This window comes from Cuculus canorus, chromosome 1 (assembly GCF_017976375.1).
Source record: "Cuculus canorus isolate bCucCan1 chromosome 1, bCucCan1.pri, whole genome shotgun sequence".
Taxonomy (NCBI): domain Eukaryota; kingdom Metazoa; phylum Chordata; class Aves; order Cuculiformes; family Cuculidae; genus Cuculus; species Cuculus canorus.
The window spans coordinates 23,570,335-23,591,016 of NC_071401.1; the positions used below are offsets into that span (position 1 = coordinate 23,570,335).

At 39.5% G+C, this 20,682-nt stretch overlaps 1 protein-coding gene across 8 annotated transcripts in view; it reads left to right on the forward strand.

Moving 5' to 3' along the window:
- FRY (FRY microtubule binding protein) overlaps positions 1–20,682 on the forward strand; it is a 208,021-nt gene that overhangs the window by 83,521 nt on the left and 103,818 nt on the right. For all 8 annotated transcript variants that reach the window (XM_054057215.1, XM_054057224.1, XM_054057233.1 and 5 more), the window contains 8 exons: positions 3,287–3,340; positions 10,686–10,825; positions 12,691–12,781; positions 13,145–13,224; positions 13,339–13,419; positions 15,245–15,413; positions 17,624–17,716; positions 17,811–17,909. In XM_054057215.1, coding sequence (XP_053913190.1) covers positions 3,287–3,340; positions 10,686–10,825; positions 12,691–12,781; positions 13,145–13,224; positions 13,339–13,419; positions 15,245–15,413; positions 17,624–17,716; positions 17,811–17,909 — 807 coding nt within the window. The remainder of the gene's footprint in view (positions 1–3,286; positions 3,341–10,685; positions 10,826–12,690; positions 12,782–13,144; positions 13,225–13,338; positions 13,420–15,244; positions 15,414–17,623; positions 17,717–17,810; positions 17,910–20,682) is intronic.

Sequence of the window (20,682 nt, forward strand, 5' to 3'; positions counted from 1 at the left end):
TCTCCAAGCTGAATAACCCCAGCTCTCTCAGCCTGTCCTTGTATGGGAGGTGCTCCAGCCCTCTGATCATCTTTGTGGCCCTCCTCTGGACCCATTCCAACAGCTCCATATCCTTCTTTTGTTGGGGATTCTAGAACTGGACACAACACTCCACGTGGGGTCTCACAGGAGAGGAATAGAGGGGCAGAATCCCCTCCCTCGTCCTGCTGGCCACGCTTCTTTTGATGCAGCCCAGGACATGGTTGGCCTTCTGGGCTGCGAGTGCACGTTGCCGGCTGATGTTGAGCTTATCATCAATCAGTACCCCCAAGTCCTTCTCTGCAGGGCTGCTCTCAATCACATCAACCCCCATCCTGTATTGGAAGCGGGGATTGCCCCAACCCAGGTGTAGGACCTTGTACCTGGCCTTGTTGAATCTCATGAGGTTCTCACAGACCCACTTCTTCAGCCTGTACAAGTCCCTCTGGATGACATCCCATCCTTCCAGTGTGGCAACTGCACCACTCAGCTTGGTGTTAACTACAGACTTGCTGAGGATGCACTCAATCTCACTGTCAATATCATTGATGATGATACTAAACAGCACTGGTCCCAGTACGGATCCCTGAGGGACATCTCTCTCCAAGCCCCAAGTATAATTATCTGGTTTTACTACCATTCATCGCAGGGGTACAATGATTTACTCTGATGGGGGCAGCTGAGAGCGGGTGTGTAGAGACACTTGGTTTCACAGGGTCAGCTTGGGTCCAGGTAGGCTGAGCCAGGGCTGCAGCTGCTGCAGGCAGGGTCAGAGGCAGCACCGTGCTTAGAAAGAGTCAAGGAAAAAGCAGCAACTGCGGCAACCTGAACAGGGCGACGAAGAAGAATCGAAGGCAGCTGCAGCAGCAGATGCTGGCTGGCAAAAGCACGAAGAGACATTAAGTGGCAGGAAAGGCAGTCGGTGCAGGATGGGGTGAACAGAAGAAAAAGACCTCAGTTTAAGCCCTAGATTGGTGACGTTGAGAAGTTATGGCAGCAGAATCCTTCTTGGTTTTTGGTAGGTGTCCTTGGCTGGTCTCCACCCTAGGGCTGTCTTCTGCTGCAACCAGGTCTGTTGCATGGTCTGTGAACCATTTCTTTAGGTGAATGTACCACAGTTTGGGAAGCCCTGGTCTACTTAACTGTTAAGAGGGCAAGAGATGAGTTGTATGGCCTTGTCTAAATGGAGGGTTCTTCACTAACTTAGAAACACAGTCCCTGAAGAACATCATCATCACAAACTGAAGTATTTGTAAGGTGTGTGTTCTTTTCCAGAGATAGGCAACAGGTGAGGAGGATGTTTTCAGGAGTGCACTTCCAGACCTAGATTCCCAGGGCGTGTTTTGTCTCATTTAGCTGTGTCCACCTTACAGATGAGCATGTAATGAGGAATCCCACACCTCATTGCTGCCTGAAACATTGAGTGCATTTCTGCAGGATCTTAGATACTACTCTGAAAGCCAAGCATTGCAGTGTCGGGCACTGGACTACAGTGCTTTTGGATGCCAAAGCCCCTTTTATTGAAACAGACCTTAAGAAATGTCTCTATGGTAACGCAAGTCTTCTGTAACAGAATCAAAAATTTAACAGGAAAAAAGATTGTGTGTTGGGTTTCTTTTCCTAACCTGCACGAATTCTCAGGACATTGATTTGTCCAGAACCCATGAAAACTTAAGAATCTTTTAACTAAGTCAAACACTACTTTTGAAAGATTATCTGCTGTGCTTTCCAGTGTGCAGCAATAGACAAAAGACCTATTGTCCTGCCATGGGATGCAGCTAGGTAGGGAAGCACCAAGTTACTGATGGAGGAGGAGGACTGCAAGTGGGGTGCCTGTTTCTGGGCTACAGAATTTTTCTGTGTCTGTTCATTACTAATATCTGTCATAAAGTTCTAATTGATAGTTGTTTGCCCTTAATGTAACTTGTGGAAGTCCGTTTAGACACTAGAGACAACAATGAAAAATATTGACGACGGTCCTGGATAAATCAGTGACTCAGTAGAAAGCATTTTGTTGATTTTTCTATTTGGTGGGTAGTCAGGGGATACTACAGTCGTTCTGCAGCCAGTCTCCCTGCCAGCTGGCGTTACACATGGATCAGCATAATTAATTTCAAAATAATTCAGCAGGTTATACTGGACAACACTTTCTCCGAAGAGAAACATTAAATAAAAGAAATCTTTGGACTGCCTCAAGTCTTTCCATTCCATTATCTCAGCAGTTTTACAGATTTCTTTGGTTTGCATCTCACATCCCCTGGCAGTGATGGTATTTTGCCTGATACATTAACAGATGCTGATGAGTGTAGTGGTTTGCTGAAAGCTGAACAGAAAATCTCATTCTAGGCTGATGGGAAAGCCCCGATCTTGCAGCTGTAAGAGATGAACCACGCATGATTTGCAGAAGAATAATGCACTGGCTCATTTCAAACACTAGCAACAGTAGTACAATTCAGTGCAGAATTGTGACAGTGCCTGTGCCATGTTCTTCAGACTGTCATCTGCCTTCATGCATTGTTTATTTCCATTGTGATTTAGGAGATCCATGTTTTGTATACTGCTGCGTAGATCAAGAATACTGGATTATGTACTTCTGCGTGCCTCAGTAATTGAGCCTTCTTGGTAAAAAAAGCCATAAAGGTGATGTTCACGCTTTGGGACTCAGATTTCTGAGGTGGGCAGTTCTCTTTGGCCTTCCCAGGTACTCTGAAAATGTGTCCTGAAAATTTGCTTCCACTTCCAAAATTATTTTTTTTTTAGTAATACAGTCAGTTTTTCCACAATTTTCTTACTTAAAAATGAACTCTATTATATTTGATTCTTCTAAAATTGCATTTCTTTCAGTATACACTGTGTGATGCACCATATCTATGAACATGTTCATATTGCCTGTGAGTATTATAACAGGAAGGTACATCAAGTAGCTAAATAGAGCTCGTTGCTTATGTATTAAAGGAAATACCAGGTTCTTTTTAGGATTTTGAAAGAATTAATAATCAGTGTGAGCCCAAAGTAATTTAGGTGTAATAAATAGTTCATTCTTTTCTTTTTTTGAAAGACACTAAGACGCTAAAGACACTCTGTCAGTATTAGGTCATGTATTTGCAGATGTCTCCTTTGCATGTGAAACAAACAGTATATCCAGCATGAAACTGGTCAGGAGGCAAATTATGTGAGTGAAAATCTAACAGAAAAATCATAGTAGAGTTGATAGAGTACAACATAGGATTGATCTGAAGTAATACATATTTCATATGTTTTCTTTTAGGAGAAGCCATTGACCAAATCTCTGCAACGAGGAGAAGACCCCCAGTTTGATCAAGTAAGACATCTGAAATTATATTAATTCCATTCCTCAGGCTGTAAGACAAATACGTGGAAGGCAGTTTAGTGTCTGTATGCTATCACTGCCAACTGCAAAAACAGTATGTCTCAATGTATTTTAGTAGAACAATAAGTGCTTTGCCTAACCATTCTTAGTTTTAAATTAGGAGGGTTTTACCACTGTTCACAAGCTCAGTATTTTTTTCCCATAGAGCTTCTTGCTTCTTGCAGTGTGTTAGGCACATGTTTATTTCCTGACTATTTCCTCTGATGAAAGTTTCAAAGCAAACTCCATAATTTTTCAGAATATCTGCTTTTTTGAACAGACGTGTGGGCCCCAGTCTTTCTTTTATGGGGTTACTGTCATGGTTAATATGAGTGTCTTTAGAATCGTTATCACTGGCATCAGTCTCATCAGTCTTTTTTTGACTCTGTAGCTGTGACCCAGCATAACTTGCACATATGCAAATAGGCTGAGCCAATCTGTTGTATTTGAAATTAAGCATAAATTCAGGTGTCAGGATAAATGCCTCTATGCAACAAGGTAAATAGTAACTAGAAAAAAATGATTGGCAGGGAAAAAGAAATCACTAATTATATTTCATTTAATAAAAAAATAAACCGAATAAAATTACATATCTGGCATTAGAATAATAAATTTATTATGTTAGGGAAACAGGACAAATATAAAAATAAAACCAATAATTAAAAAAAAATCATACATGAATAACCTATTTGAAAATAAAGATAGGTGCTGAAGAGCTTAAGTTATATAAAGGATATGTAAAACTCACTCCCAACAAAGAGGAAGGATAAACTCAAGTTGTATCATAAACAACAAAGGTATTTGCTGCTCTGTCATTCCTGCTTCAGCTGCCGTGCTGTCACCATTGCTGCCAGCTCCATGGCTGCCTGCAGCACCGTGCTGCCAGCAGTACCAGGAATATAGGACACAAAAGCATAGCAGAAGCAGCAGTAACAACAAGAGCACTGAAAGCAACTGTGGCTGTTGTCGTAAGCTGCAGGTACCAAACTTAATGTGAGTATCATTAACTTAACTCTGGGAGAAAAGATAGATATTGGTAGGACTTCTGAACCTCAAATGAGTATAACACATTTATTGTGTTTTCTGGGACGTCAGACACATTGCACCAGAAGCAGAGATGCCCTGTGAGACCCCACTGGCATTCACAGAGCTCACTTCGGAATTGTAACTTGATGAAGATTTGCTCTCTTGGTTGTTCTTTAGTTGCTTTTTGCAGAGAGGTAGCCTTCTTGGAGGGCTGTTCAGAGCAGGAGGTGAACAGTAGGACTTTGGTGTTGCACCGTAGAGCTCCCTGCCCAGCCTCACTGACCACAGACAGACCCCGCAGGGGAGCCAACCACCATAGGCTGAAGGAGGCTGCTTTGTGAAAATTCCCTAGCTGCCTAATGAAATTTTTTTGTGGTATTCTGGCCTTAATATTATATATTTTTTTTTTCCTTCCTGTGGGAAGTGTGTCACACGTAAATGGGAAAGAAAAATAAATTAGGCCACCCATATGCAAACCTATGTGATACTGTTCCTGCAGTCTATTAAACAAACACATAATGGGTGGTCGTAATTCGGGGTTAAGCAAATTGTGGCCTTTTACAAGGAAGGATTAGAAGACTTATGCTTCTCCTAATTATTGGTAAATAGACAGAAAATTGAACAATTAAGTCAGAATCAATTAATGAGAACAGCGAATGCTTCCTAGAGTGAAACAATTGTGTATTTCCTGCTGTAGCAATTTACTGTGGGTGCTGGGGGCAGGTAAAACAGATGCAGACAAAAAAACAAAGGCAAATTTTGCTATACACAATGTTTGTGTGTATTTCTAACTGCGCATCTAGAGTCCTGCTTATGTGTAGAGTTGATAGAAAACTATAGAGCTGAGATTGCCTTAGATGTCCTGTCAGGAAACCTTGTATTCAGTTCCTTGAAATTTTCCGAACAAATTATTGAGACTGGAACTTTCAGGCTTTCTGTCTGCCTCAGCCTGAGTTGTTATGGATGATTCTCTTTCCAGGTTTCACACTGTTTTCTGCTTGAACAGCATGATCGTTTTGAGATGTTCTAGTGCTTCTGGGATAGACATACATCTGTGGTTGGAAGATGGGACCTGAACTGTACCTGGCTTATAAGAGTGTTTTCAAGATCATGGCTCATACTTAACAAAATCATTTTAGATTGGCTAAATTTGAATTAGATTTTCATTCAAAAATTTGTAATGCACAGTAGAGATTTGATAGAACTCAGCTAGGGTAGAGACAAGAAAATGGAGCAAAAAGTCTTTCTTCACTTGGCATGTTTCACTCAGTAGATTAGGTCAGTACTTCACAGTATTATAAAGCTGTTTTACAAATGATGTTGTCAGTATTATGAAGTTTTCACAAAAATATGGATAATTTTGCTGATATTAAAAATGTAGGCATGGTCTACCTGGAAAACTGTAGATCATGATTCCATGGATAGGCAGATGGTATTGTCCTGTGTGCTCTGGCCAGCTGCCAATTGCATCATCCTCCTCAAACTCATAATAGCGTCTTGAGCAATGTATGAAGTAATCTTACTTATCCTGACTTGGAGAATGTCTCACCATTAGCCTCACAAACTGGATTCCTTCTGCTGACTGTGTTTTTCCCTTTTAGATGTGTATGTATATAAAGAAAATATATACAGGAAATTATACAGGTTTTACATACGGTTTTAAATATCTCTGTAGTACCTTTAAAATCATATTTTAAAAGTTCTTGATTAGAGAACTCTAGTTGCCTGTTTGCAAAGAACATTATTGCTCTGGCATTAGCATGCTCTGTGTCCCCGATTGCAGAATGTTATTAAAGCTAGTACTACTGAACTATGACTTAAACTTCCTATTACAGGAAACCATAATGTTCCAGTACATGAAAAGATCAAAAGCTAGGGTGAAAAAACCCCACAATTATCCAAGAGTCTTATCCTTACCCAAGGAAACATTAGTATTTTCTCAGCCCCTACTAAATTATCTTCTCTTCTTACCACGGTATATAAATGTTCTGAGAATTGACAACACTGGAGGCAGAAAAAGGGGACTGTGTAATTGTGGACTAACCTGCAGACATTTTTCCATATGAAAATACAAAATGAATGTAATGTTTTTGCCATGGAAGTGAAAACTTAACAGCAATACTTAGTTTTCATATGGAACAGTCTATATGAGGTGTCTGCTGCAAGAGGTTTAACATGAACTGCACAAAAAGTTGTGCTTATTTTAATTATTCTCAGAAGTAAACTAGGTTGGACAATACAATTTGGAAAGCAAAAGCATTTAACATTCTATATACTTGTAGGAGACAGAAGCAAAAACCAGCTCAGGCTAGTAAAAGGAAAGTAAAAATGTGGTAATAAAAATGTGGAATATACAAATATAAGTAAATAAGACACTAAGCAACATACTAACGATTGTGTCCCTTTTTCATGACAGCCTAAATGTGGTAAATGACATGCTGATAGTTATTCCCATCCAGTATTATACCTGTTAGCCATAATATATAAATAATGGAATCATCACCATTGCACTAGTGCTGCTTGTGGCCCCTTTTGTGTTTTCACTTTCCCTGCATTCACCGGCAGAAGGGCACATGGTAGAGGAAGCATAAGAAATGGTGGTGGTGGGGTCATAGAACAACCCTTGATTTCTGATCAGAGGTTTGGTTTGAAGCAATGTATAAAGAAGTAAATCTAAAGGTAACATGTTCAGAACTGAACTTGCTTCACAGTAGAAATAGAAGAGTTTTCATGTAAGCTGTTATCCTGGTAGTAAATTAGGTATAAACATTGCTAATGTGTGAAAAAGCTAAGTGAAATTACCCATCTACAAAATTATGGTATGAAAAAAATCCTGGGTTTTTACTCATAAAAGCAAGTCCATAAATGAAAACTAGTCAGTCCATCTTAGTAGTGATCAGTTTTAACAGTTCCCAAGGACATTCAATTTCGCGGCACTATCCAAACGATGCTTGGAAGAGAGATGCAAGTGAAAGGAGACCTAAACAAATGCAGGTATGCTACTTGCTCCCAATGTTTCATTCTACAGATTTGTCAATAGGAGTTGACTTATCTAGAGAAATCTGTCATTAGAAATAAAAAGTTTTGTCTGAAAGGGTCCAGCAGAATTACAGCATGTAGCTTCTTCGATTAGAGCTTAGGGCATCTCTCCACCTTCATCCTGCCCCAGTCTAGAGTATTTGGAACAGGAATTATTGACTTTATCTCCTTAATTGCATGTATTCCATGTGAAATCCCGGTCTTACTGTGGTCCAGGAGTGTTTTGCTCTTACTTAAAAAAGCAAGGATTTCATTGCAGCTGTTATTTGCGTTGAATCCACATTGTTTGTAGTTACGGCGCTTTGTTATAAACATCTACATGAAGTGGAAAAAAATGTTGAATGAAGGGAAAACATTATTATGTGGCTATGAGTATCCTAAATACAGCTAGAACAATGTTCATCAAATTCTGCTTTCAGTAGCATTAATAGAAAGTGTAAAATCTAACTCCTAATGTCCGTTATTTGGAATCTACACAATAATTTGAAGGCAGAATATGAAGACACTATGCAAAGAAGAAATTCAAAAGAAATAAGCCAATGCTATGCGAAAATAAGGTGCTGCAATTCTACATTATTAAAATGACGATAAAATGCACATTTAATATACATACTGACATATATCTTGTATGAAAAATACAAAGCCAAGAAATTAATGATACTGTTAGAAATTGAATGCAGTTTTGAAAATGTTTGCTGCTTAGGTGCAAACAAATTAATATATGAAATAAAAAACATAATCAGCATCTATCTGCTGTTAGTGGAAATATTTCTTATATTTTTATTTTGACAATAGTAATACTTTTATGAAAGTATATGAAATGTAGCAAACTATCTGGGCAGAATTTCATTAAATTTACTGTTATATATTAGTCCAAAATAAATATTAAGCGTTTGCTTAAAGTATATTTAATGCTCTGTGAAGACAAGTTTTAAACAGCTCCTTGCTTGTGCGGCTTTCTTATCCTTAAGCTGTACAGTAGGCAGTTCATTTATGGTGGAAGAACATGATCATTTGTCCAACAAGGACCTATTTGTACATCTGTGCACTCCCTTTCAGGAGCAGCACAGAGCTAGAATTCATCTCACTCCTGGAGTTACTTCCAGTAAATGAAAGGGTTGAGTAACCAACAGGCTGGCTAGACTTCCCTCCCTTCCTGTTCCCTGAGAGCCAGGTCTTTACCCAGTCCACCCTTCCTTCCTGTCTTAAAAGTGCAATGACAGAAAGATTAAAAAAACCCACTATATTGACCTTTTATCCCTGCTAAAGACACACACTGTAAATTCAGCAGAGAAAGTATGGCTTGAGGAGATTTAACAGGAATCACTTGGACTTTTGGTGGTGGGTGAAATTGTGTAGCTGGGGTTTAGAGAGCAGAATTGATATATATGTTGGTGAACGTGCGGAATGACATGACTGAAACAACTTTTCACTTAGAATTAAATGTTGTGATCCCTTAGAAGATATTTAAGTCTGTTCTACTTCCCCAGCGACCTCTTTTTCACTGCATCTCATAATTAGCAGCTGATGTTATGTTGGCTTCAGAAAAACTTTTGGAAAACAGTAAGAGAAGTAATTGAAATGTCGAAGCATTCCGTGTCAGTAGTGAATAGTTTGCACTGACACTGGGCCATTCATGTCTTCTAAGCATTTATCAGAAGTCTTAAGCTTGAAGGCTTTGCTGCAGTTGAGCCTGGGAGCCTGGGCTGCTGTAGTAATTTGTCATGAAAGGCCTTCTGTCACGACTGCCATCAGTGCCTTCATGCCATCTTCCACAGCAACTTGTATCATATTTCAGGTAATAAAATATGTTGGAAACGCTGGATTGAAAGCTCTCCTAAAATAGTACTTTTATAGAAGCTTTTATTTTTACAGGGGCAGTTGTTCTAGCTTTCTAATGCTCCAAGTTTAATTTTAGGCCATAATGCCTGAATCCAATCAAAACAATACTGCCTTATCCTCAAAGTGTCTCATTAACTTTAGACCACAACATCACTGTGGATTAGTTTAATTCTGAGGCAGAAAAACTGCAAAAGATCTAAACCAAATGCCATGCACAGATGTTGTCATTTAAGGTTTTAGTAAAGTTTGGGAATTGTAAGGTGCTCAGTCTTCCAGTTTTGCTCAGCTTAGGCAGAGACTCACACAAACTTGGTCTTGTACAAGACATTGAACTCTGTTGTTGTTCCTCCAGCACTGAAACATGCTGGTTTAAGTTTATACAGGTGGATGAACCTGACAGTTAATGACTTAATCATTGTAGTTGACATGAAGTACCTTCTTCAGCTCTGGCTCTAGCACTTTACAGGATCAAGCCCTGCATGATCTTGAGGTGATCACAAATCTCCAGATCCATACTTTGTTCTTATTTTAAATAGTTGTCTTTTGTTTTCCCGGAACATGCTCAAAAGCTGTAGCTGTGAAGATTCAGTTGCAGTAGATATATAATCCTCTTCTTTAATAGTGGGAACATCCACCCTAGGTTTTGATATGTTCATGTTTTGCAGCTTTATGGTTTCCTGTAATAGGAAGTTTAAGTCATAGTTCAGTACTAACATGTTTGGTAGCATTTCTGTAATTGGTAGCACAGTTTATACTGAGTGACCGGTAATCTTCTTTTCCAGTATGCCCCTGGACGTGTTTAATCAGGAACTTTTAAGGGTTGACTTTAAACTTTTTTTTACTTATTTGTGCACACAAAGACACAGGAAACTGTAAATATTTTTGTACATATGAAAAAAAAGTCTTAGTTATTGGGTATGTCAGCCTAATAGTAAGATGGATGCATCTGCATGTTCAGTTGGTTGAGATTATTGAAGAGCTCTTGGAGTTTCCCACCCAGCAGTCAAATGCAACCCAGGAGACAGTTCCTCTGATTCATTATTTTTCTTTCCCTATCTTGTTCTCAAACTCAAAGCAACATTGTGTAACAAAGTAAAATAAGCCCTTTGAAGAACTAGGTAGTTTTCTGACGTGTTTTAAGTTGTGATACAGAATCTTAGTGCGCTTTAGTATCATCATTGGAAGGACACTATCGACATACAGCCCATTATTGTATTTCTGCTTATGTTTCAACAGGAAATGTCATTATTATATCAATATTAAGTCATTGCTTGTACCATGGATCTCAAAAATGAGATGAACATGTCTAACCATTGAATAACTAGTGGGTTTTTTTTTAAGGAGAAGGGAGAACTTGAACGCCCATTGATTTGTTGTATTTTCCTCATAGGTAATAAGCTCAATGAGCTCACTTTCAGAATATTGTCTACCCTCTATCCTGCGCACTTTGTTTGATTGGTATAAAAGACAGAATGGCATAGAAGATGAATCTCATGAGTACAGACCAAGAACAAGCACTAAATCCAAAAGGTATGACTTTGAAGATGCATACATACATTATTGATAGATTCTAAGATAAATTATGTCGCATATCGGCTTTTGTCGTTACAGTTGTTTGAAAGTTGTTGTCATCCTTTTCTGCTTATTCCTGGACTCTTTTCTCAGCTTCTAGATGGATGGAGTAGTTGCATATTTAAAATTATGCACCTCATAGTTGAAGCACTATTTCTTAGTGCTGTTTTGGATACTGTAAAGTCATTTAAATGTTGGTTTGTATACAGAGCTGTGTCTGTCTTCTTCACTCATGTGAGCAGGCAATAAATCTGTGACACTTAGAAGGATTATTTTTTTTATACAGCCTTCTGCTCAGTCATAGAAATTTCACGTAACAGCTATCCTCAATCTAAAAAGTTGTGCGTAGTCAAAGGGCTTCAGCAACCTTGACTTTGTTCTTAAAGCAAACAAGCAAAAATGAAGACTCCCTAATGAATATATTGGTCTCTTACGATATCAGTAGTTCCTCAGTAATAAGGCAACAGATTGATCTTCATTTACGTTGAGGTCTGATGGTTTAGAAAATCAACAATGGCAGACCTGGTGTCTGGAAATGCATTGGCAGTTCTTCCCATTAGAATTATATTATAATCCAGTAACTACTGAAAGCAATAGTTGCTGGAATGAAGGGGTAGGAGCCAGTTTTAGAATATCAGGATAGAAATGAACCTGAATCAGACTCTTTATGTCAGTGAAAGTAGGCAGTATGAAGTCATGAATCATCAGTTAGATGTCTGCTTTTGGTTAAGATGAACCCTTGCTTTGAAGTGCCTCTTGACACATTACAGAAGCCTGTTACGGGATAATGTGCTCATAAATAGATATCTTCAGGAACTCCACCCAAAATCTAGTTATGAGTCAGCTTAGCAGTGAACCAAGGCCACTCTGTCAATTCATAGTGTGACAGAACCAACGTATAGCCAGTCGTTTCTCCAGTTAACATGAAACCAAGAAAAGGAAAATTCAAATAATTTATGTCGTCACTGATCAAGCAGAACTCTTAAATGCATGTTTTATTATAAGTACATAAGTACAATTGGTTGGAATCGCTAATGTTCTTAATGTTTATAAGAATTATGCTGAATTTATGCATACAGAAATCTCACTGAAATCAGTGGTAACTGCTTCAAGCAAACTGCAGAACTGTCCCGTTAATGCTTAATTTTTTAAAAGTATTGTATAGTTCATGTTATCTTTTCAATACAACTTGAAACAGTGATGAGATGATCCAAATGGGTATTTTTGTGTTTGCATTGCAAGCTACTCACCTGAGACCGTTTGTTCCTCTGTGTTGCTCTGCACAAGATATACTTTTGAATATTTGACTAGTGAAGCTAAAGCCAAAAAAATAACACTGTTTCAAACAGTTTTAAAAAGAGAATGTAGTTTGGTTATGAATTCTTCATCAGTGCTTGTATGGCATTTTTCAAAATCTGTCGCAAAAGTGTCTCCAAAGTGTAATTGAGTACTGTCTAAATGGTGCCACCAGTGAGAAAATTGAAATAAAATGTATGTGTCAGAATATAGAATCCAGAAGTGTCTTTGTTTCTGTTTTGTTGTTGTTTTTTTCCTGAGAAGTTTTGTGTTGATCTTAAACTGAACAAAGGAGGAAATAGAGTGCAACATTTAAGCATTTGAAAGAAGCTGAAAGCAGCGAGTTAATTTTTTTCTGTTTATCTCAGATTTAAGACCATGTGAGTGCATTACTTTCTGAAATGCTGGACTGCAGTTTAAAAAGTAATACAATCCCCAGTGATCTGTCTTTGTGTAATTGAGGAGGGCATATAATATAAATTACAACTTATCTCCTAAATATTGTGTTTCCTGTTTTGATTTTGCAGTGATGAACAGCAGAGGGATTATTTAATGGAGAGAAGAGATCTGGCTATTGATTTTATTTTTTCTTTAGTATTAATAGAAGTCTTAAAACAGGTATGGAGTTCTTAAATTATTCATTAACTAGAAAATTATGGAAATTACCAATAAAACCCAATTTTATCATGAAATAAACCTTGCATACTTGTTTATTGCTGTCTTTCTTGCACCTGTAAGATATATAGTGTTCTATGCTTATACAGGCTTTACTTAGCCAAGTCTTTGGAGCTGAAGTACTTCTCTTCAGTATTAAATAAACTTTAAATGTCTGACTCATTTCAACTGTTTTGTTAGCTAGATGCTATGTCAGCCAATACCATATTTGTGTAGGGAAGACACCTAGAAATAATAAAAGTACTAATGTAGGCAGCTTGAAGTGTAATGTATTTGTACCAGTTATGTTTTACTTTGTGTTTTTAGATTCCGCTCCATCCTGTAATAGACAGCTTGGTACATGATGTTATTAACTTGGCCTTCAAGCACTTTAAATACAAAGAGGGGTAAGGTGCTTTTTTACACAAAATTTGTGAAAAAAAAAATTGCTGAATTTTTTTATTTTAACAGTTTAAGCAGAGTACCTTCTCAGCCAAGAATTCTTTCTTGTCTTTTGCTAGGTACCTTGGTCCTAACACTGGAAATATGCACATTGTTGCAGATTTGTATGCAGAAGTAATAGGTGTTCTAGCTCAAGCAAAGTAAGTACAATTGAATACCGTATATAATGGAAATTTGAGAAGTTTTACTTGCTTAGCATATGATTATTCTGATATTCTCGCTTTTGTAAAGATAGTGTAGGAATAAATCATTTCAGCTCACTGGCCCTCTTTTCATCCAGGTGAACATAGAAGTGTAGGAAACCATAGGCTTTCTGCGTCTAGTCCAGTGATACCAAATAAATTCAACTAGACTACAGCAACATTATTTGTCTTATCTCAGCTATGACATCTGTGGAAAGCTCAAAGGGCTGGGGAGAGCTGTTTTAATTAATCTTTTTTCTATATATTATTTTTCCTTTAACTGGACAAACCTAAAGATGGCCATACTCCAACATAGCTACATTTTAAAGTTTCTCTTCAGTTATTTCAGTTTAGAACTTAATGCAACTACTTCTGAATCCTTCATCCTGCAATTCTGAGCAGGCTGTCACATTAAAGACTGAAAACGCTTTGTGAAGTCTGATCTTAAATTTTGAATCTGGAAGCAGATATGTTCAGAAACTCTTGTACCCGATATAACATCTCATCATTTGCTTGTCACACAAACTAGGCAGACAGATGAAACTCACTGCCCCAACATAGATCCATGTCAGTGGTCTCTGTCTCCTGACTTATTGATATTGCTGAGAATGAGTCTGCTCTATGAGACCAATCAACTTTACCGAACTTACCTATTTAGCTTGGTGAAGCCAAACCAGTTTGAGTTCCTGGAAATCGTATGGCATTCACAAACTTCAGCTAAGGCCTTACCTAGGTTTCTAAATTGGTTCTATTGCAACTGCCTGTGGCCAACTCTCCACAGGGACAACGATCCATGGGTAGCCCCAAACCATAACCTTAACCTTAACTCTAATCCTCCTTGCATAGAGTTGGCCTGCAGAGACTAGTCCTGCAGAGAGTTGTCCGCTATGGAGAGAGAGTTGGCTGTGGAGAGCTGGCCTCAGACACTTGGTCTTTTTCACTTAAATTGGTTGTGTCAATGGCAAAAGCCAAAGTGACATCTGAATCTGAAGGTTCAAGTTGACTGTCAAAGACAAAACATACTTGTTCTCCTTAAATACTGTTTTTCACTTCTGGTTCTGAAGGGCCTTGCTAAGATGTTACTCCCACTGAAGGACTTCTTCCTGCCAACCTGTGTTCAATGGCAGAGTTAATAACAACAGGTTGTTACATGCTACACCTGCCCATGAGAATTATGTTCTTTTCATTTTGTCTCAAGAAAGACATGAGGTCCTGTGAGATAATCTTCCTGAGTGTTGTTTTATGGACAGTGTGTTTCAATGGACACATCCAATAGACTCATGGGGAAGGTAAAAAAAGGTCACAGACCTCCCTATCCCAAAGTGTTGCAGTTAATACTTCAATGTTATTGTAATGGCTATTAGAACAAAGCTGAAGGGAGAAAGGGCCTATCTAAATATTTTCATGGTTATCATTTAAGTATTTTCTTTTGAAAGCATTGCCTGCACTTGCAAGAAAACTATCATTCATCTTGGATTTTTTGAAAAACCTGTGAAGGGGTTATTCTAGTGATATTGTTAGCCCTTATGTAAAAGAGGGACATGGTGAGAAAATAGTGGGAAAGTTGTAGTTATCAAAAGGGACTGTACACCTAATCTTCTTTTCTGAGTTCAGCAGGAGTGAAAGAAAACCAAACAAAAAGAAATCTGTTCTCATACTGACGGAAGTGGTATTTTACAACTGAGATTGAATCTTCTTTGGGTTTTTCCCCATTTATGTACCTTACAATACATTTCAAATATGAGTCTATACTTTCTTGTGACTAACCAATGTGAATTCATAGATTTCCTGCTGTAAAGAAGAAATTCATGGCCGAGTTAAAAGAGTTACGGCATAAAGAACAAAGCCCGTATGTAGTTCAAAGCATTATCAGTCTTATAATGGGAATGAAATTCTTTCGCATTAAGATGTATCCTGTGGAGGACTTTGAAGCTTCTCTTCAGTTTATGCAGGTAAAATTCATAAATATACAACTGTAGCTTGCAAACCTTTTAGAATGCACTGCCCTTCAACCTCCCTGTAATAATACTTCAGGAGATTTTCCACGTCATTCCCATGTATGTGCAGCTACTCCTTGTTTATTCTGAACCTCAGTGCTCCAGTCTCCAACTTCTCCTTCCATACCAACTTTTCATTAGGCACATACCCGTAGTCCCTATATCTCATCCTCAAAACAAAAAAGAATTTTGGTTCTGTAGACGCTAGACCTTCCACCCTGCCATCCCACAGCAATTCCTTGCCTTATATCTCTGCCTAGCTATGTCTTCCTAGGTGTTCATTGCCTGCAAAGTGAATCTTCCACCCTTGACATAGTTGCTAGAGAGGAGAGGAACTTCTGGTGGAGAAAAACACAGAGTAAGAGACAAAGAATTGAGGCAAAGATGGACAGAATTTCCTTTAGATGCTTTGTCTCCTTAAACTACAGCTTCAGCCTCCTTCCTGTTGGTACATTCTGTACCTACCTGGTTTGAGAGCCACTAGTACAGAACATAGTTTGACTATCATGAATGCTTTACATTAACAGATTACATTATTTTGTAGAAGGAAGGAAAATCTTTTATGTGTAACCATTTTAAAAGCCCTCATTCTTACTGGTAAGGCACAATGGGTTTTGTTTTCATCAGCAGGTTTATTCAGCTTAACCTTTTTTAATCGCCTGTTTTTCCTTGGATCACCCTGTTGGCTGTGTGGTTTGTAGCTGCTCATCCAGTAAAATGCATGTTTTATATAAACCTTGATGCAAAGATCCTCTTATTGATGGTGTCAGTGGAGTAAAAAAATCTATGTTAGATGCCTACAAGTAGGGATTTGACATTGGAATTCAAATGCACATGCATACATACACACAGGGATGTTTCTCTGCATCCTGAACAGGAAGAATATTCCTGCAATGTGTTTTAAACCATGTTTAACAACATATTTAAACCATATTAAACAACACAGAAACAGCTCGGTTTTCTTCTTACCTTATGCTCCCTTATATGAACACATCTGAGTGTGTGTTGCCTTAATGTAAATTATCCAGAGCCAGCGAGATATCAAAGTAGTGTGTGTTCAGTGCACATGACTATGGGTGAATGACGTTGTATATTTATGGCACAGCGCTGGTAGGATCCAGTGTTCACCGCTATTGAAATCAGTGATAGAGCTCTCATACAGAGATGCTTTCAACAGCAGAGCTAATCTCAGGAGCAAGCTCCAGAAAAGCCTGTCTTCCACTAAGCAGTGCAGAAGCAGCCCAGGAAGACTACTGTCTTTGTACAGGGGCTTCAGCTGTGTAGCAGAAGTGGCTGGAGTGACTGAAGCCATGTGGTGTAGAATAATGCATGCAGCCAGCAAAAATTAGGCATGGTCTAAAGGTAAACTGCTCTGCACGCCTGTGCAAAAAAGGGCAGTGGGGAACATCCTTGTAACATCAGTAGCTGTGTGGACCTTGGACCCAGAAGAAAGAAGTAACTGGAACAACATGCATTTTTGTTCTCAGAGAAGTTGTACAGAAACAGAAGAGTGAGTGGATGCTTATCTGCCCTCCCTCACCTACTGAGCAGCACAGCTATGTGGATGGTAGCTTGTTGCATATTTAGAACAAATGTGCATTTTGACTTCCTCTCTCAAACCCCAGTTTCAGACTGGAAATTGTGGTTTGCACCACAGGTCTCTTCCCTCATTTAACACAGTTCTGTATTGATCCTTAATGTGCAATGGATCCTAGCAGTGAGGTTTACCCAAACTATTTACAGTAAGATTGATCCTTGCTTTGTTTACCTCTCTGGAGAAGTGTGTTCCTTTTCTGGCTTCCTGGAGCATTGTGTAAAGCAGTCCATGGGGGATATTACTCCTGCTCCTGAAGGTATACACAGGAAAGGCATGAGGTCAGCCCCTGAGTCCAATTCCCTTTCCATCCCCAGAACAGCATCAAACACAGCTGGAATCAGTGGAGAGTTTGTGGACTGTCATGGTTAGAGTAACAGATCCTTGATCTTGACTTATGTCCTGCTTTGTGCTTGCTGCAAAATGCAGATTTAAAAGTTAATAAAAAATGTTTTCTGTGGGGTTTGCAAGATAAAAACAGTCAGTGACACTTGATGTGCATTGAGCAAACATTTAGAGGTCTTTATTCCAGCTGATATGTGATTTATGTTCTTGTTTCATTTTGTTTTAGGAGTGTGCACATTATTTCCTTGAAGTTAAAGACAAAGATATCAAGCATGCACTGGCAGGACTGTTTGTTGAAATTCTCGTCCCCGTAGCAGCTGTGAGTTTATTTTCCAGGTTGTTTACATGGTTTCTTTACATTGGGTAAACCAGCTTGCGAAATAGTGTTTTACTAACATGAAATTTTCTTTCAGGCTGTCAAAAATGAAGTGAATGTCCCCTGTCTGAGGAACTTTGTTGAAAGCCTGTATGATACAACACTTGAACTTTCCTCACGAAAGAAGCATTCATTGGTTAGTAACCCTCAGAAGCAGATGCTAAAATTCTTTGTTAAAAATATCTCTGAGCAGGACTCTGGGGAAATTGCAAAATTTTTTTCCCTATTCAGCTTTATAACCAATATATTTGTGTTTGCAGGGAAGGTTATTTTATTTGCAGAAAATAACCATGTGAATCAAACGTTTTTAGTTTCTGGTCTGTGATTATCAGCTGATTAGGTTTTCTCATACTTGGGTTTAAACACTAGGAGGAGAAGAGAAACAATAGAGGTCACTTCTTGTCAAGTGAGAACAAATGAGGCATGTGGGAACAACTCTTTCACAGGGCTTAAATAATACATTGTAGGAACAAAAATATGTATAACACATGCCCTTTTAAATCTGTAACTTGGCTACTGTGCTGCTCCCTATTTAATTTTTTTCTTGTGAGATGAACAGTGGCACTGCAGTATATTTTTGGAAGCATGAGTTGATCTGAATTAAATGAGGATCTGAGTCAGTTTGATGCTGGCCGCCTTAAGCAGTCTGTCTCTCCAACTGGGTCAGTGCATGTCAGCAATGTGGTGTTAGCTAATCCGTTTTGAAGTCTTGGACCTTTTAAGTAGAGAAAGTTGTCATTTGTCCTCCCTCATCCTGTGGGAAAGTCAAAAAGACTTCCCTGGTCCCTGCGCTCTTGGCAAATGCTGATCACTAGTGCCAGTGACTCTGCAGGGCTGGCTGCAGGAGTGTGCTTGAGCTCTCTGCCACTGTTACACCAGTCCCAGGGGAGAGGCAGAGCATCCCCTGGAGCACAATCCTGATCCAATTTGAATTAGTGGGAATCTAGGGATGGTTTTCCGATGTCACTCTGCTCATGTGGCTGTTCCACTCTGCTGAGATGATAAAACATTGTTGAAACTACAGCAGGATAAGAGCTTTGCTGTACAGTTTTTACACTAGGTAGAACTTCCCTAAGCTGGTGGACGTACTTGCCAAAGTCAACACTACGTGCTTGAGAAAGGATTGCACAGCTGGGGCTCTGCGTTTGATTACTTGTCTACACATACCACACTGGAGGCTACATAGTTAAAAGACTAAATAGAATAGATTCTTGTGAGGGTGTGATTAGAAGTACAAACACTGGGAGGAGGAGGAGGAGGGGAAAGGCAAACAGTTGGCAGAAATAGCTGCAGTGCATATTTACAGGCTTCCAGGAAGAAAGCACAGTCTTTAGTCTGAAGGGGACCTTCATTTCCAAGATTAGTGTTCTGTGAATCAGTGCACTCACCATACAGGCAGGATGGAGGCATTCGTCTTGTCTCATTTTCGATCTGAAAGTATCTCATCTGAGTTAGTGTTTGAGATTCTCTTGATAGTGACTGAAGAGAATTAGGAAACTCCAGGAGATTATTTGTATCTTCCCTCTTAAGGCTCTTCCTTACCATCGGTTGTAACAATCCTGCTTACTGGATGAGGGAAAGACTGTGGATGTAGTCTTCTTGGACTTCAGTAAAGCTTTTGACACAGTTTCTCACAGCATTCTGCTTAGGAAACTGTCAGCCTCTGGCCTATACAGGTGCACACTCTCCTGTGTGGAAAACTGGTTGGATGGCCGGGCCCAGAGAGTGGTGGTCAATGGAGTTAACTCCAGCTGGGGGCCGGTCACAAGTGGGGTTCCCCAGGGCTCCATGCTGGGTCCAGTCCTGTGTCAGTGACTTTATCAATGACCTGAATAAGGGGATCAAATGTACCGTAAGTAAGTTTGCGGATGACTTTAAGCTGGGAGGAAGTGTCGATCTGCTGGAGGATAGGGAGGCTCTTTGAAGGGATTTGAACAGGCTGGACCAATGGGCTGAGACCAATGAGATGAGGTTTAACAAGGCCAAATGCCGGGTCCTGTACTTTGGACACAAGAACCCTGTGCAGCACTATAGATTAGAGGAAGAGTGGCTAGAAAGCTCTCTGGAGGAGAAGGACCTGGGGGTGTTGATTCACAGCCGACTGAACATGAGCCAGCAATGTGCCCAGGTGGCCAAGAAGGCCAATGGCACCTTGGCTTGGGTCAGAAACAGTGTGGCCAGCAGGTCCAGGGAGGTTATTTTGCCCCTGTACTCGGCACTGGTGAGACTGCACCTCGAATCCTGTGTTCAGTTCTGGGACCCTTACTCCAAGTAGGATGTTGAGGCTCTGGAGTGTGTCCAGAGAAGAGCAACGAAGCTGGTGAAGAGGCTGGAGAACAAGTCTTATGAGGAGCGGTTGATGGAACTGGAGCCTTGAGAAGAGGAGACTGAGAGGAGATGTTATTGCTCTCTACAACTACCTGAAAGGAGGTTGTGGAGAGGAGGGTGCTGGCCTCTTCTACCAACTGACAGAGGACAGGACAAGGGGGAATGGCCTCAAACTTTGCCAGGGAAGGTCCAGACTGGATATCAGGAAAAGATTTTTCACAGAAAGGGTCATCAGGCACTGGCACACGGTGCCCAGGGAAGGGATTGAGTCACCCTTACTGGAGGTATTTAAAAGATGGGTAGATGAGGTGCTCAGGGATATGGTTTAGTGGCAGATATTAATGGTTGGACTCAATCCAAGAGGTCTTTTCCAACCTGGTGATTCTATGATTCTATGAATCTTGGGGTGTTACTAAACTTTTATCTTGTCAAGTTCTCAACTATTATAGTCATACACAACTATTATAGTCATAATGTAAGAAAGTCTTCCATGAAAAGACTTCAGTTATCCTCTCTTGTGTGTATTTTGGACATAAAGATTATAAAAATAAAAATTAGTCTCTATTTGCCATTAGCTCAAG